The sequence below is a fragment of the Cricetulus griseus genome, chromosome 9 (genome assembly GCF_003668045.3).
Source record: "Cricetulus griseus strain 17A/GY chromosome 9, alternate assembly CriGri-PICRH-1.0, whole genome shotgun sequence".
Lineage (NCBI taxonomy): Eukaryota > Metazoa > Chordata > Mammalia > Rodentia > Cricetidae > Cricetulus > Cricetulus griseus.
The window spans coordinates 147,901-162,414 of NC_048602.1; the positions used below are offsets into that span (position 1 = coordinate 147,901).

Below are 14,514 nucleotides of genomic sequence, written 5' to 3' on the forward strand. Positions count from 1 at the left end.
GGTGACCACGAGAGGGCGCTGCGACCTAGCTGCGGAAAACTGAGCGGCTCGCCGCTAGGTGGCGCTGAGCTGTCGCAGCCAGCTTTAGCCTCTCTGCCTCCTTGCTCCTGCATCCTTGGCCATAGGACTCCGCCCTGCATCCTTTGCCTTAGTGCCTCCGCCCTGCATCCCTTCCCGTGCGCTTCCTTCCAGGCTCTGGCTGTATCTGACTTGACAGCATCAAAGTCAAGTCTAGCTGAAAATACACCATCTGCCTGTGGGAGAAAAGAAAGAAAAAAGTCTCTGGCGCTGTCACGTCGGTGCCCAATGCAGGTTCATAACCAGCCTCCAAGCAGATGGTCGCCTTTTATAATTACCGGGTCCCCGCCCGCCTCGGCTCGCTCCCCCTTGCCTCCTCCCCAGAGGGAGCAGGTGGGTGTCACCCCCACCCTGCCACCTGCTGCCTCCAGCTACACAGCCCTGCAGAGCGCCCCTTCCCCCAGGGAGGCCTGGACCCAGATTAAACAGAGAGATGGGTTGCTGGGGAGGATGCAACAAGACCTGCACGCCAAACCTTGGAGGGTGAATTAATGAAAGATTCTGACTGAACAACGCGTACTTTCAAATGCAGCCATTTCACTCTGGAGGAATCTGTCATAATCCACACCATCGAAATCCGAATTACGGAGACAGTAACATCAGCATATTCATTGCGGTGCTTTGATGATAAGAGCGTGCCCAAAACACACCTCATGTTATGATATAAAGGACGCTGTGTAACCACTGCCAGTGTTTCGGAGGAGTTTGAAATTACCTTTTAAAATGCGAAACTGGGCTGGAGAGATGGCTCAGTGGTTAAGAGCACTGGCTGCTCTTCCAAAGGACCCCAGTTCAATTCCCAGCCTGTACGGTGGTGGTTCACAACTGTCTGTAACTCCAATTCCTGAAAATCTGATATGTGGACATCAGACATGCCTGAGATGCAGACACACACGTAGGCAAAACGCCCATTCACCCGCAAATAAATATATACATTTTAAAAAGGGAATATGAAAAAAACAAAAGATAAAAAGGAATATGAAGTTGGTGGTGCATGCCACTGAGGCAGAAGTATTATACTTTTCTGTATTTTTCTAAGTTTTCCGAAAAACTCGTGGACAAATAAAAGGACATGAATGATTTCTAAGAGCTGTTTAAAAAAAAAAAGTTAAAGGTGGGTGTGGTGGCTCATGCCTGTGATCTTAGAATTTAGGTGGCTGAGGCAGGAGGAGCATGAGTTTGAGGACAGCCTCTAACTGCACAATGAGGCCCTGTCTCAAAAATAACCCCAAACTAAACTAAATCAAACCAACCACATCGAGGGAAACCCAGCAGAGCTGAGCACAGGTGGACTGGTAACAGTGGCTGCCTCTGAGTCAGTCCAGACAGCTGTCTTTTACAGTTTGTGTCCCCTGGCTCCTTTTAAGTGCTGTTCCAGGCGGCTATTAGCTACTTATACCAAAGTTTAACAAAAAAGATACAGGGCTACAAATACCTTTAAAACGGTAATGGAGAAGCAATCACCAGGGAAACCTGGGAAAGTGCTTTCGACTCCTCAAAGAAAGAGAAGGTGGGTGCTGGGCCAGGTGCCACTGGGTCACAGCAGGACTGGCTGCAAGGTGCCATCATTTACGGGCTGCTCCATCAGACACACATCAGACAGGAATCCCCAGGCTTGGCCCTCCAGGGCCCCCAAGCATGGTACTCAGGAGTGTAGAAGGGTGGGTCCAACTGCCCAACAAGTGGCATTCTATTACAACCCTGACTTTTCTAAATACATATGTAAGCAATTGCAGAATTTGACATACGGTTCAAAATGGGGCCCACGCCTCTACTCTCAGCACTTGGAGGCTGAGGCAGAAGGATTGCTGAGTTCCACAGCCTGGATTATATATCGATAAAGTGAGGCCCTGACTCAAATTAACAAAACAAAATAAAAAAGGAAAATATCCCCTAATTGGAAACACTGAACAAAGAATCTTTTTTCCCATTTTTTAATTTAAATTAGAAACAAGATTATTTTACATGGCAATCCCAGTTCCCTCTGCCTCCCCTCCTCCCTTGCCCCGCCCCCCCACTTGACACCCTACCTATCCCATACCCTTTCTGCTCCCCTGGGAGGGTGAGGCCTTCCATAGGGGCTCTTGAGAGTCGAACAAAGAATCTTCATCATGGTTTCATTGCCATGGGTCTGCCGACCAGTGTCTTCACCTCTCCACAAAAAGAGGGCCACTGTAGAGCCCAGGGAAGCTGTAGCAGCTGGGGGTGTGGCCCTGGCCTTAGACTTCTAGTTCAAGGGGCCTTGAGGGTCACTCACTGTTTAGCAGGAAGAACAGAAAATGTCAGTTCAACCAGAAGAGCCATAATCTCCAAAGAGCACCTGCTCCCTGCCCTGCCCCGCCCCTGTTCTCCAGGTGTCACCAAGACTAGGGAATCTGACAAGTGCCAGCTGAGGTACTCTGCTACAAAGGCTCCACCCTCTCCATCCTCATGGGGTGAAGTCCACAGGAGGCATCTTTAACACCGTGGAGCTCTCTGCCCTGCCATGGTTCTGCGCACTCATTGGGGACCCTCAGTCCAGCGGTCGTCTCTGACTGAGAAATCCTGGGCTGCGGCCACGGATGGAATCTGGGTCCCAGCACTACCTGCATGGGACTTGGGCATAGAGGGCTGGAGGAGGCTAAGCAGGCGTGCAGCCCCAGGCGAAACTGGCCTGAGACAGTCATAGAGAGCTTGGCTGGGCCGCTTTTACCCATCCTGTAAAGCCACAAATCAAACCACCTTCCCTTTTAAATGTTAAGGCGTCAATTCTCATTAGTGGTCCATTCAAAACATATAGAAAATGGCTTTTTCAGGGAAAAGTAATTTATTAGTAATTTAATGGCATTTGGGTTGTAGTTTTGAAAGCAAAGAGAAGATACATCAGGGAAGACTTGGGGATAGAAATACTGCCACCAGCCCGCAGTGGCTCACACCTGTAATCCCTGCACTCAGGAGGCAGAGGCAGGCAGATCTGAGTTCAAGGCCAGTCTGGCCTACAAAGTGAGTTCCAGGACAGCCAGGGCTACACAGAAAAACCCTGTCTCAAAAACCCAACACCTGCCTCCTGCCTCCACCCCCTCCCCCCCCCGCCAAAAAAGGTCCATCCTGTCACTTCAGAGGCAGCATACATATTACTAAAAATATTTCATGTGGAAAACATGTCACAAAATTTGTTCGTGAAACCACATGGTGTTTGAGCGAGGGCTCTGAGTTCCAGAGTCACCAGACCAAGCTTGGCTTCTGTGGTTAGTAGCTCTGTGGCTTCAAGATGCTTGAAATTTGATTCTAGGTTTCCTCTGTCACATGTTCTCTTCCTAGAGGAATACCATAGGAAGCAATTTCAAAACAATGACCCCCCAAAGTATTTACTGAAGTCTGGCATAATGGTATGTCTCTATAATCCCAGCACTTGGAGCTGGGGGCAGGGGTAGGGGGGTGGAGGCAGGAGGCTCATGAGTTTCAAGCGAAGCAGAACCACATAGAGAAACCCTGTTTTGAAAACCAACACTTAGAGGTAGGGAGATGGTTTAGCCATTAATGCTTTTGCAGAAGGCCTGGGTTCAGTTTCCAGCTCCCATATGACAGCTTAGTCAGTAACTCCAGTTCCAGAAGGTCCAGTGCCCCCTTCTGGCATCTGTGGGAATCACACACATACACACTGTACTTACATAAATGCAGACAAAACATGCAAAAAAAAAAAAAAATAAAACAGAAAGACATAAAGTACATATCATTAAAAATATGTATTTATTGAGTGTCCGCCACATAAAAGCCACGGTGCCAAGCAGGAGCAAGCTGAAGACAGGAGAGGTGACCAAGACGCACAGCTCCTGCCCTCCCTGAGTGCACATCTCCAACAGGGGGTAAAAAGAAGTATCAAATGTTTAATTCAGCATATGGCATCATTGGTTGAGCTCCAGCCCTGGGACCAATTGACCAAAACAAAATCGAGCCACCCAAGGGCGGGGACTAGGCTTAGCTTTACAGCACTTGCCTTGGATCTATCAAAAGCCAGCTGGGAGCAGGGCTCGCTGGTGGTATTTACCTGGCTTGTGCAGGGCGCTGGGTTCCATCCACTGCACCCCAAGGACTAAACAAGCAAACAAGCTGCTTGTCGGGTTTGAGCCATTGTCATTTAGGGAAATGAAGGAGAAGCAAGTCAAATGCTTAAACAGCCAGTTTCATCCTGAGTGACAAGGTGTCTAGCCTGGGTTAACCTTCGGGTTGTTGTTTCTGCCTTCCCCTTGGTCTCCTCTGCCAGCCTCCTCACTCATTAGAGCACAATTGCATCACAACACTCACTGCTTCTAGATTCTGGGACTGAAATTAAAGGAAGGCAGTAAGTTATGTCCCAGCCGTCTATCTCCCGGCTTCCTCTATGTTGTCCAGGTGGGGGTCTTGAATTCCTGGACTCAAGGATGCTCTTGCTTTGGCCTTTCACTTATCTGGAGCCTGGGTGTGCATCCCAGCACCTAGCTCAGTTAGGGTCTTTGAACTCAACTCATTGCCAATTTTGTCTTTTCACACAAGTTGAACTGGAGATTGCAGCCAGTGCAGAGAGGGAACTGAACTGGCATAGAGAACGTGAAAGGACTAACTTAGATAAAGGGGCACGGAGAAGAACCTACGAGGTAAAGCTGGGTGTGTTGGCACAAGCCTACAGCCCCAGCTACGTAGCAAAATCACTTGAGCCCAGGAGTTCAAGGCCAGCCCAGGCAACACAGTGACTACAAAAGTATAGAGAATAAAAAGGGCCCAGAATTGACAATAAAAATAAAAGATAACTGAGTGTCATGGTTTTCCATAAGAAGGCAAAAGACTCTAGAAGCGTATCCAAAGTTACTCAAGGGAGCCTGGGGCATAGACAATGGCAGAGTACAGAAACTGCCTGGCATCTGTGGCTTCGCTCGAAGTAGGGACCACTGTCATTGTGAGGCCACTGGGAAGTCCTTGGAGGAAGACGGGGAACACTAGACAGGGAAGCACAATCCTGGTGAGAGCTGGCTCTGAACCCCAAGACCCCAGAGCCTATGGGGGTCTAATCCTGTGACAGGTACCTAGAGGTCCTCTTCACAGGAAGAGGGGCATCCGGCACAGCTGGCCAGCCCATGTAAGAACTTCTGTTAGAGCCACAGGATCAGGAGGACTCCCAAGCTGTTTGTGGATGCCAACAGCTGGTGCCTTTCCATAGCACACACCTCTCCAGAGGGGACGGTCCAACAGGGTGTACTGGCACTCCAGCTTACAGTCAATGCTGACGATATGCAGGTTTCCCAGAGGTACCTGCCAGGCATCCCCCAGGAAGAGTGGCCTAGTCATCATAGCGGATCTCTGCCTGCAGCTCCTTGGTGATGTAGGTGGCTAGCACGGTCAAGAGCTTCTGCTGCATGGCCTGGTTGCTCATGACCAGAGCAGTGAGCTGTACAGCGTCTGTCCAGTCCAAGTTCCCGATGACGGCCTTGGCTTCGTTAACGAGTTTCTGCTGTTCAGCAGGGGGCAGTTCCATTAAGATCTGAGGAACCGGCTTAAACTGTCCACTCGTCATCCAGGCACCTAACAGGCCCCCAACTGTCCCCCCTGGAAAACAAGGAAGGGATCAATTAGTCAGCCTCATTCTCCAACAATGGCTTTGGTTTCTTGCTGAGAATGTAGCCACTGTCATGACAAGTGGGCACATTCATGAACAGGTCACAGCAAGCTCAGCTTCTGCCAGGCAGCCAGCAGGACAAAGGATTATGTCGTCTCTAGTTCATTCGGCCCAGGTAATTCACACCCAATGCATGTCCCTCCTGATGCTCCCCATGCACACACCCTCCTTACCCCAGACCTGTGCTAACTAAGATCCCCTTCATGGCTGAACACTCCCACTGCTGAGACTCCCCGAACAATCTGTCTCCACAAAGGGAGGCTAACAGGGAAAAGGTCTTCCGAGAAACCAATTGCCTGGAGAGGCGGGGAGGTTGAGCTGTTTCCATGGTATGGCTGGGATATAAAAACCACACCAAAAAACAACCTGGGGAGAAAAGAGTTTTATTTCATCTTACAACTCTCAGGTCACACTCGATCACTGACAGAAGTCAGGGCAGGAACTAACTCAAGGCAGGAACTTGGAGGCAGGAGCTGATGCAAGCATGGAGAGGTACTGCTTACTGGCTTGCTCAGCCTGCTGTCCTAAAGCACCCAGAACCACCAGCCCAGGGATTGCATGGTCCACAATGAGGCAAGCTCTCCCACAACAACCATCAACCAAGAAAATGCACCATAGGCTTGCCCACAGACCAGTCTAGTGGGGGTGTTTCCTCCATTGCATTCTCCCTTCCAAAATAACTCAACCTTGTGTTGGGTGAAAATAAAAATCAGTGGCTGATAGGAAACATGCTCTAGTGGTTAGGAAATCCCCAGAGAACTCACATGGGAAAAACCCAGGAGGCAAGTCAGGTGTTTCACTTGGAGACTGTCTTTTATTTCATCCTCACAAACAAAACAAAACCCAATATAACTTACTATTTCCCTTTCCAAAACTAGATACACTGTTACTGTCTCTTGCTTTTGTTTTTTGTTTGTTTGTTTGTTTTTGTTTTTTGGAGACCACGTCTTATTGTGTAGCCCAGGGTAGCCTAGAACTCTTGCTCCTCCTGCCACAGCATCCCAGCTGAGAATCACAAAGTGTGTGCCAGCCACCAAGTCCAACATCTCCGGTTTGAGGTCTGATCTGGAATATAAAGTTTCAGACCAGCCCGAGGTACTCAGAGAGTTCATGGCTCACAAAAAGTGGGTGGGACTGACAAGTTGGCTCAGTGGTTAAGAGCAGAGCACTGGCTGCTCTTGCTGAGGGCTGACGTTTTGATTTACAGCATGGCCGCTCACAACAAGCCCTAACTCCAGTTTCCAAGAACCTGATGCCCCCTCCTGGCCGCTGTGGGTATTGCAGCATATAAAGCATGGCCATAACGCACAGGCAGAAGAACATCCATACACACAAATTAAAAATAAATATATAAATCACTTTACAAATATTTAATTAGGCAAACAGACAGCACAGCTTAGTGAGAACCCATTGGTAGGCTGGGCCTAGAAGACAGAGAGTAACACACCCATCCTTTCTAAATCCAAGCAGGAAGCCCACAGCTCCCCTGGCTCCCAACAGAGGGACAGCCAGTCTCGGAAGGAAAGAGGCATTCCAGGGGAGAAAAAACAGTTCACTCACAAGTCTGGCTGTTCCTGTGTTTTTCAGAGAAAATGAAGCACCCACCTGTGACCAGGGGCCAGAGGCAGCGAGTCCCTACGTGTTACTCAACGTGAGTAAAATATGGGCTCTCACAACAGACAGTGCACAGCTACATGATAAAATAGCCCCAACCGGGCTTCCCCCCGGGTGCTTGGATAGGAGTGGGAATTCGAGGGTGTCTTCTCCTTTTGTGGGAAGAAGCTGAAGTCGGGACTACCGATTCATGTATTGATGGGACACACTTGTCGGCAAGCTGGGAAACAGAAAACAGAACAGAAGCCAGCCTCAGTGCTAAAGAGCTTCCCTGTGCCCAGCCTTTCCCAACGTGGGGACTGAAAACCATCTAGCAATAGCTTCTAGTAGACTGGGGTCGAGGAAGGGCTGTCTCCCTAGGCTGTCGGCACACAAAGTAATCAGTAAAAAACCACCCAGCTGTGCATGGCAGGTGCCCAGCCTGTGGTGGGGATGTCAACTAAACTATACTGAACAGTCCATGGTGGCCATCTCAGGAGAAGGCCAGCAGAGTGAGTGAGCAGCGCTCTACAGCTTTTGCTTCAGTTCCCGTCTCTAGATGCCTGCCTTGACTTCCTGCCCTGACTGTTCTTCATAATGGACTGTAAGCCGCTCCAAGTTGTTTTTAGTCCTGGCATTTTCTCACAGCAACAGAAAGCAAACTGAGACACAGCCAGGCTGTGAGTAACTGATCATGGAAGGAATTTTGCAAATGTAGCTCCCTTCTCAGCTAACACGGTTAACAGTGACATATGGAGGGGATATCAGGAGGACCCAGACACCCCAGGACCTTTAGACTCAAGGACACATCTGTAAGGAAAGGGCAGAGCCAGTGGGCTCCTGGAGGAAAGGGGCCTCCCAGGTCTGACAGATGCAAACACGAAGCCAAGAGAATCCAGTATCCCATGGAAGCTGTGAGGACATATTACATACATACACACACTACATGCATACAGAAGCCACTGTGCCTTATAAACTCCCCGCTCAGGATATGAGGTAGGTACCATTCTCACTTACCAAGTCGTTCTTCCATGTGGTTCCAAAACCCTCAAGCATGCCAGAAGCCTGAAATGTACTATGTAGTCCAGGCTATCCTTGAACTCTCCATGTTCCTGCCTCCCCAGGGGCAGGGATTACAGGTCTGAACCAAGGCTGGCTGTAGCTGTGAAGACACACTCACCAAGAGCAATTCCTGGTGGGCCACCAACCAAACCACCGACGAAGGCCACTGTCCCTGCAACCAAGGCACCCCTCCCAGAGTGCTTGACGGCCGCCTTCATTTGTCTCTTCTGGGAAACGGAACACAGCAGCTTCATGACGTCATCCACCGCGATGGGCATCTCGGCAGACCTTAAAGGACCATTCAAAGAGATGGGTGGTTTAGTGCTCGCTCAATTGTGTGCTTTAAAACATGTGTATACAGGTGTTCTGATGCATGTATGTCTGTGTACACACGTGTGCAGTGCCCTTGGAGGCCCCTGGAACTGGAGTTACGGACAGCTGTGAAATACCACGTGGGTGCTGGGAATCAAACCTGGGTCCTTTAAAAGGGCAGCCAGTGCTCTTAACCTCTGACTCTTCACTCCATCCCTGTTTTTATGTTTTGGTTTTGTTTATTTTTGAGATAAGGCCTCCCTTGCCACATACTCCAGATCAATCTATTTAGTTTAACTATTTTTTTTGAGATAAAATCTTGCTACATACTCAGGACCATAATCCTTTCCCCTCAGGCTTTTGCCTCAGGGACAACAGTACCAGCACACCCTGTGGCTGAAAGGGAGAGCTTTAATGAGCTTATGAGTATTTTGACCCAAATGTATCCGTTTCTGGCATCTCAGGAAGAGTGCCCACCTTCCTGGAAAGGAGTTGCTTGGTGGTGTGCATTCAGGACGGGCACCCAGCCCTGTGTGTTCTCTGTCTCCAAGGAGCTGGGCATCAGCTAACAAGCCAATGGGAGCAGCAGAGTGGATGAAAGGTCTCTTTTCTGCCCTCTGATCGGCTTTAGACTTCTGACAAACGAGGAAGCAGCCTCAGCCACAGGCTTTACCAGTCCCCTAGCAAGCTAAGCCTGGCTTCTCTCACACCAATAGCCTTTCAAGTGGCTCCAGCAACCTTTAACATACAAAGCCTGGCAGGGACAAGAAAGTCCCAGCCATATGCCTCACACATGTGACAAGGCATCGAAGCCAAGCCAGGAAGAGGGAAAAGGACAAGACTCTGAGGCCACACTGGCATTTGCCTGCTGGGTAACCCAGAGCCAGGAGTCAGATGAAGTTAAAATGGGGCTGAAAATGTTCTTTCTGGTAGACATGAAAATGCTCTGAGTTTGAGCCCCAGTGGGGAAAAAAAAAAAAGGTGGACCCTTATAAGGGGTACAGAGAAGGGATGCAGAGTGACTGAGAGGAGCCGAGGGATAAGAGCTAGGTGTGGTAGCATAGGCTGTCCTCTCGGTACTTGGGAAGCTAAAGCAGGGGGGGGTTATGAACCCATGGCCAGCCTGAATTAGATAGCTAAACTTCCTACTAAAATAAAAATAATAATTATTAGTTAATTAATAATAAAGAAAAGAAGGAACAATATAAACTAGTAAGATGAAGCCATCACAGAACAAAATAAATCAGATTTCTGGGGGCTTGGTGATTGACACGGTGGCTCATAGCTGCAGTTTCAGCACTTGGGAAGTAGAAGATCAGGACGAGTCTGAGGCCAGCCTGGGCTACGCAGTGAGATCCAGACCGGCCTACATTACAGAACAAGACCCTGTCTCCAAACAAGAGACTTCCAGGGCTTTACAAGATACATGAAACGATAGACAGAGGGCCCTTAAGAGCAATGATCATGTCACTGGGCAGTGGTGGCACACACCTTTAATCCCAGCACTCAGGAGGCAGAGGCAGGAGGATCTTTGTGAGTTTGAGTCCAGCCTGGTCTACAGAGCAAGTTCTAGGACAGGGAGGGAAACCCTGTCTTAAAAGAAACCAAAGAAGAAGGAGGAGGAAGAGGTGGAGGAGGAGGAGGAGGAGGAGGATCGTAAGCAACTTGCTAGGATCAGGACACATTGCCATGCTGGCTGGGAAGTAATAGGCAGGGCATAGCCATAGGTAAGGAGCATTGTGCCCCACAGAGGGACGGACAGGCCACTTCATAAGGATGGGGGAAAAGGCTGCAGAGCTAATGCTTCTAGAAGACTCCCACAGGTTCTGCTCCCGTGAGGCTGGGGTACCTGTCTGCTGAGGGAGTCCTAGGCTGCTGTCAACAGCCTTGGGTTATACCGGGCTTTGGTCAGTTGGTTACTTTTCTGCCTGCCCAAGAATTATGCAGAATCTTCCATGTAAAATTGTCCTCTGGCAAGCCTGGCAGTGGTCGCACTCACCTTTAGTCCCAGCACTCAGGAGGCAGAAGCAGGTGGATCTCTGTGAGTTCAAAGCCAGCCTGGTCTACAAAGCTACACAGAGAAACCCGTCTCGAAAAAACACAAACAAAAATTGTCCTCTGGCTCTGGGAGTTCTGAGCCCTTTAAGGAACCCATGGAGCCACCACATTGTCACAAAAGCTATTTTTCAGAACTTCTGGACACTCACAGGAGGAAGAAGTACTTTGGGTTCCAGCCCCTTGAAATGTTCCTTTTCCTCACCCCCACCCCACCTTTGAGACTTTTTGGCCTCCTAAGGTTTGCACCGTCATCTCTGGCCTCCTTATCCATTCTGATAAACTTTTGATAAACGTCTTCCTTTCAAAAGACTAACACCCCACTCCCATCCCGTAAGGGAACCAGTTACTTCCCAGTTCAGATCTGGAGCAGATCCAGCTTTTTCTTTAATCTGTCAGTTACACTGGAAAAGGTCAGGTGCAGCCCAGGTCTCAGGAGACGCCAGGACAGCACCCATGCTCAGAAGTGCAAGGCTTGTGACATTCCTGTCCTGAAGCACCAGCACACAGACACCACTCCACGTATCAAGTCTCTGCAGGATAACCGATCTGCACTCCCAAAACGGTTTTTGTATAACAAGACCATGCAGGTGAAAAAAGTAGAACAGAGATGCAAACCATGACTTCCCCCTCATGAGTAAGGAACACATCCTGAGACTCCAGCAGATGCCTGAAAGCTAGATCATTCTGTCCTTCCAACTTATAAGCCCTGGTTCCTTTGCATTGTAACTCTCCAGCTTGGAGCCTTGATTAAGTACAACGAGGTTACCTGAGCACATGCACCGGGCACCCACAACATGACAGCTGAGGGCTACTGAGAGACGAGTGTGGGTAGGGTATACTCTGGACACACCGGACAAAGGGAAGACTCACATCCTAGGCAGAATGCAGCAGGGTGGCCTGAGAGTTCTCACACTGCTCAGACAAAAGAAGATTTCTAACCACTTAGAAAACCTGTGATTTAAAACTTACTACGTATTTAAAACCCATGGACTGTTTATTTCTGAAAAGTTGCACTTAATATTTGGCTGCGGTTAGCGGAAACTACAGAAGACAAAACCGTGGATAAGGGGAGCAGGCTAACGGACCCAACCCATTTCACCCTCGATTATCTCCAAACCTGCTCCGAAGACCTTTAAGTGAAAACCCACGGAGCAGATAAGGTACCAACATGTACAAGTCATTCCCAGTCTCCACCTAGCCCAGCTAAGTCAGTGCAAGAGGACAAGCTGGGCTCTTCGGCAGGCGCCAGGGAGCAGGGAACTGGGCAAGAAAGGCCCCAGCTGGGCATCTGCAGTCTGAGGCTGCAAGGCAAGGGTGATTTCAATCTCTTGAGTAATTTCAGAAGTTACAGCAACAACAGGCTTTTGTTGAGAAAGAAAGGTTTGCAGCCCAGCTCTTGAGTCCATGAGTTTCGTTTCCTGCATTCTTCATGCCCAAGAGACTGAAAGAAACAAGTCCTTTTCTCCCAGCCCAGGGCCACCTGTGTCTGTAAGTGACAGGAAGAGAGATGAGGACACAGGGGACAGGGCCTTCCCACGGTAGAACAACTATTTCAATAATGCTGTCTTCAAAACAGGTCCTGACCACTGGAAGTCCACCTGCCAGCCACAGGGAAGGCAGACGTTAACTGAGAGCTCTGATGTTTTAGTCACTCGGGCTAGTGGGAAGATGACAGCAGGGCTTTGGGACATACACAGAGGGGGTAAAAGTCAAGCCTTTGGACAGCAGTCTGCATGAGTTCAACCAAGTTGTCAGGGACAAGGGAGGGGGGCTTCAGAGCTAACAGGAGCCTCCATGGTCGTTACAGCAATATTAGACAAAGCTGGGATTCCAGTGTCCAGTGTGGAAGGAGAAAGTTTGTGTTAGGGGAGAAACGAAACAGAAAGAGAGTAGAGAACAGACCCTAGCCCAGAGGTCACTATCTTGTTCCCCTTTCCGGAATTCACATACTCCAGGCTGCAATCTGGTCTCATAAACTTCATCATCCCATTCTTCCACCACACAAAGTTGGTTTGTTTTTTTTTAATTACTTGACTGTTGGTATTTAAAAATAAGATATCGAGAGCACGCAAGCACACCCCTGTGTAGGGGACACCGTAACCACACCTGCTCGGGGCTGGCTACAGGTATGTCCTACACCCCTGCAACTCCAGCACTGGGGAGGCTACGGTAGGAGGACTGACTGACAGTTCAAGACCAGCAAAGCCAAAATCTTAAACCTTAGATTTTCTTGATTTCTCTTGAAAGATCAGAAGGCGTCAGTGGTAGGTTCGCTACATAGAGGGCAGACTGGGCTGGCCAGGTGCGGACACCCGGCACTGGTGAACCTGTGCCCTCTCTGTCCGGGCCTCACCCCTGCCTAAAGGCGCCTTATTTACTTAATCACAGCAGAACTCTTCTCAATCACAGCTCCATCTCATCTGTCCTTCTGCGCCCCTGGCATCCCTTCCTGACCATCCATCTATCTATCTCTAAGCTAGTACCCAGGTCCTGCAGTCCGCTGCCAGTAGGCTGTGCGAGCCACCGCACCGCGCACGCGCACTCCCGCACACCCGGGCCCATGCGGGCTGCGAGCGCAGCCGGCGGGACTCCAACCTCCGCGCGGCAGCTTTGGCCTGTCGGTGCCTCAGCCCCTTCCCACGGAGATGACCGGGTCCAGCAGTGTGCCGCACACCGTGGGGTCCCCAGCCGGCTTCCCCGCGCGCACCTTTACCGCGCCGGTGTCTGGCACCTCGGAGACACCGACGCCCGCTGCGCTCTGCGCTCTGCGCTCTGCCGGCTCCGGGCCACGGCCACCCCGGCTCCGCCCTCCCTCCTTCCGGCTCTTCGGGCCTTTTCCGGGTCGCAGTGTCCTGGGTCCCCGCGGGTCCGGGAAAAGGAGCCTGAGCGCTCAGCCGATCGCCCGCCGCCCCGCCCCGCCCCAGCATCTGGTTGGCTGACACCGAGGCCGCGGCCTGGAACCTGCGGGGGGGGGGGCGTCGGGAGAGGATTCTGTGTCCAGCACGCCCGCCGCGCGCCACCTCCAGGCCGGCTACCCAGCCCTATGCCCAACCCCGCGTCCAGGACCCCGGGTGGCTCCTGGAAGGTCCTCTCCGGGCACCCTTAGCGCTGGGTCTTCGGCCCGCAGCTCCCACTCCACCCCACCCCTGATCTTGGGCGTGGAAGATGCTGCAGGGGGCTGAGCTGTCAGGAGCTGCAACGGATGAACGCCGGGGCCTGCGCTGGACGCGCAGGGGCTCGCCCAGCTCTCAGACCTCCTAAAGCTAGAAAGGACCCCGCTCGGGACCAGAGCCAAGAGCAGCAAAAGCAAGACAAGAGAGGCCCGTAGGTAGAGCAGTCCCCTGTTCCTGACTCCAGGGACCGCAGGGCCAGCCTTGAACCATCCCAAATCCGAAAGAGACTTCTGGAAGCTCTCCCAGTAAATGCTGTGAACTGTGACCCTGAGCGAAGTCTCGCTGAGCAGGCACGGCTGTCCTTGCCAAGCTAGATTGAGAGGGGCTGGGCTGGCTAATGCCGCAACATTAGGAAATGTGGACTCCAGTCTGGGTCCAGGTGGCTTCGGGCAAAAGCTCTGTCTGGGGAATGGGGGGCTGGGGGATGCAGCAAGCCTTCAGATAGCAGACTGTCTCCCATGGAATGTCACATGGTGTCCTTTTGTGTCTTCTTGTGAGAAACCTTCGAAGGCCTTTGAATACCAAGATTCTCCTGGCTGGCGTGGAAAATTCTGACCGTCTTCGAATTGCCTGAGTTTGGGTTACTTTCAAGAGCCAGAGTTAACTGAG

At 50.8% G+C, this 14,514-nt stretch overlaps 1 protein-coding gene across 1 annotated transcript; it reads right to left on the reverse strand.

The window, feature by feature from the left end:
• Window positions 1-3,809: 3,809 nt before the first annotated feature.
• On the reverse strand, window positions 3,810-13,624 carry CUNH19orf12 (chromosome unknown C19orf12 homolog). The gene is made up of 3 exons (XM_027430308.2): window positions 13,440-13,624; window positions 8,481-8,650; window positions 3,810-5,637 (listed from the first exon to the last, which is right to left on the reverse strand). Exons 2-3 carry the CDS (start codon window positions 8,638-8,640, stop codon window positions 5,372-5,374), a joined length of 426 nt encoding a protein of 141 aa, XP_027286109.1. The 5' UTR covers window positions 8,641-8,650; window positions 13,440-13,624; the 3' UTR covers window positions 3,810-5,371.
• Between the last annotated feature and the right edge of the window lie 890 nt (window positions 13,625-14,514).

What these genes read in the sequence shown, in the direction of transcription:
- CUNH19orf12 (XM_027430308.2), bottom strand. Translation starts at nt 8,640, where the DNA reads ATGCCCATCGCGGTGGATGACGTCATGAAGCTGCTGTGTTCCGTTTCC. An exon ending in CCCACCAGGAATTGCTCTTG is followed by an intron (nt 5,638 to 8,480) that starts GTGAGTGTGTCT and finishes CTTGTTTTCCAG; the next exon opens with GGGGGACAGTTGGGGGCCTG.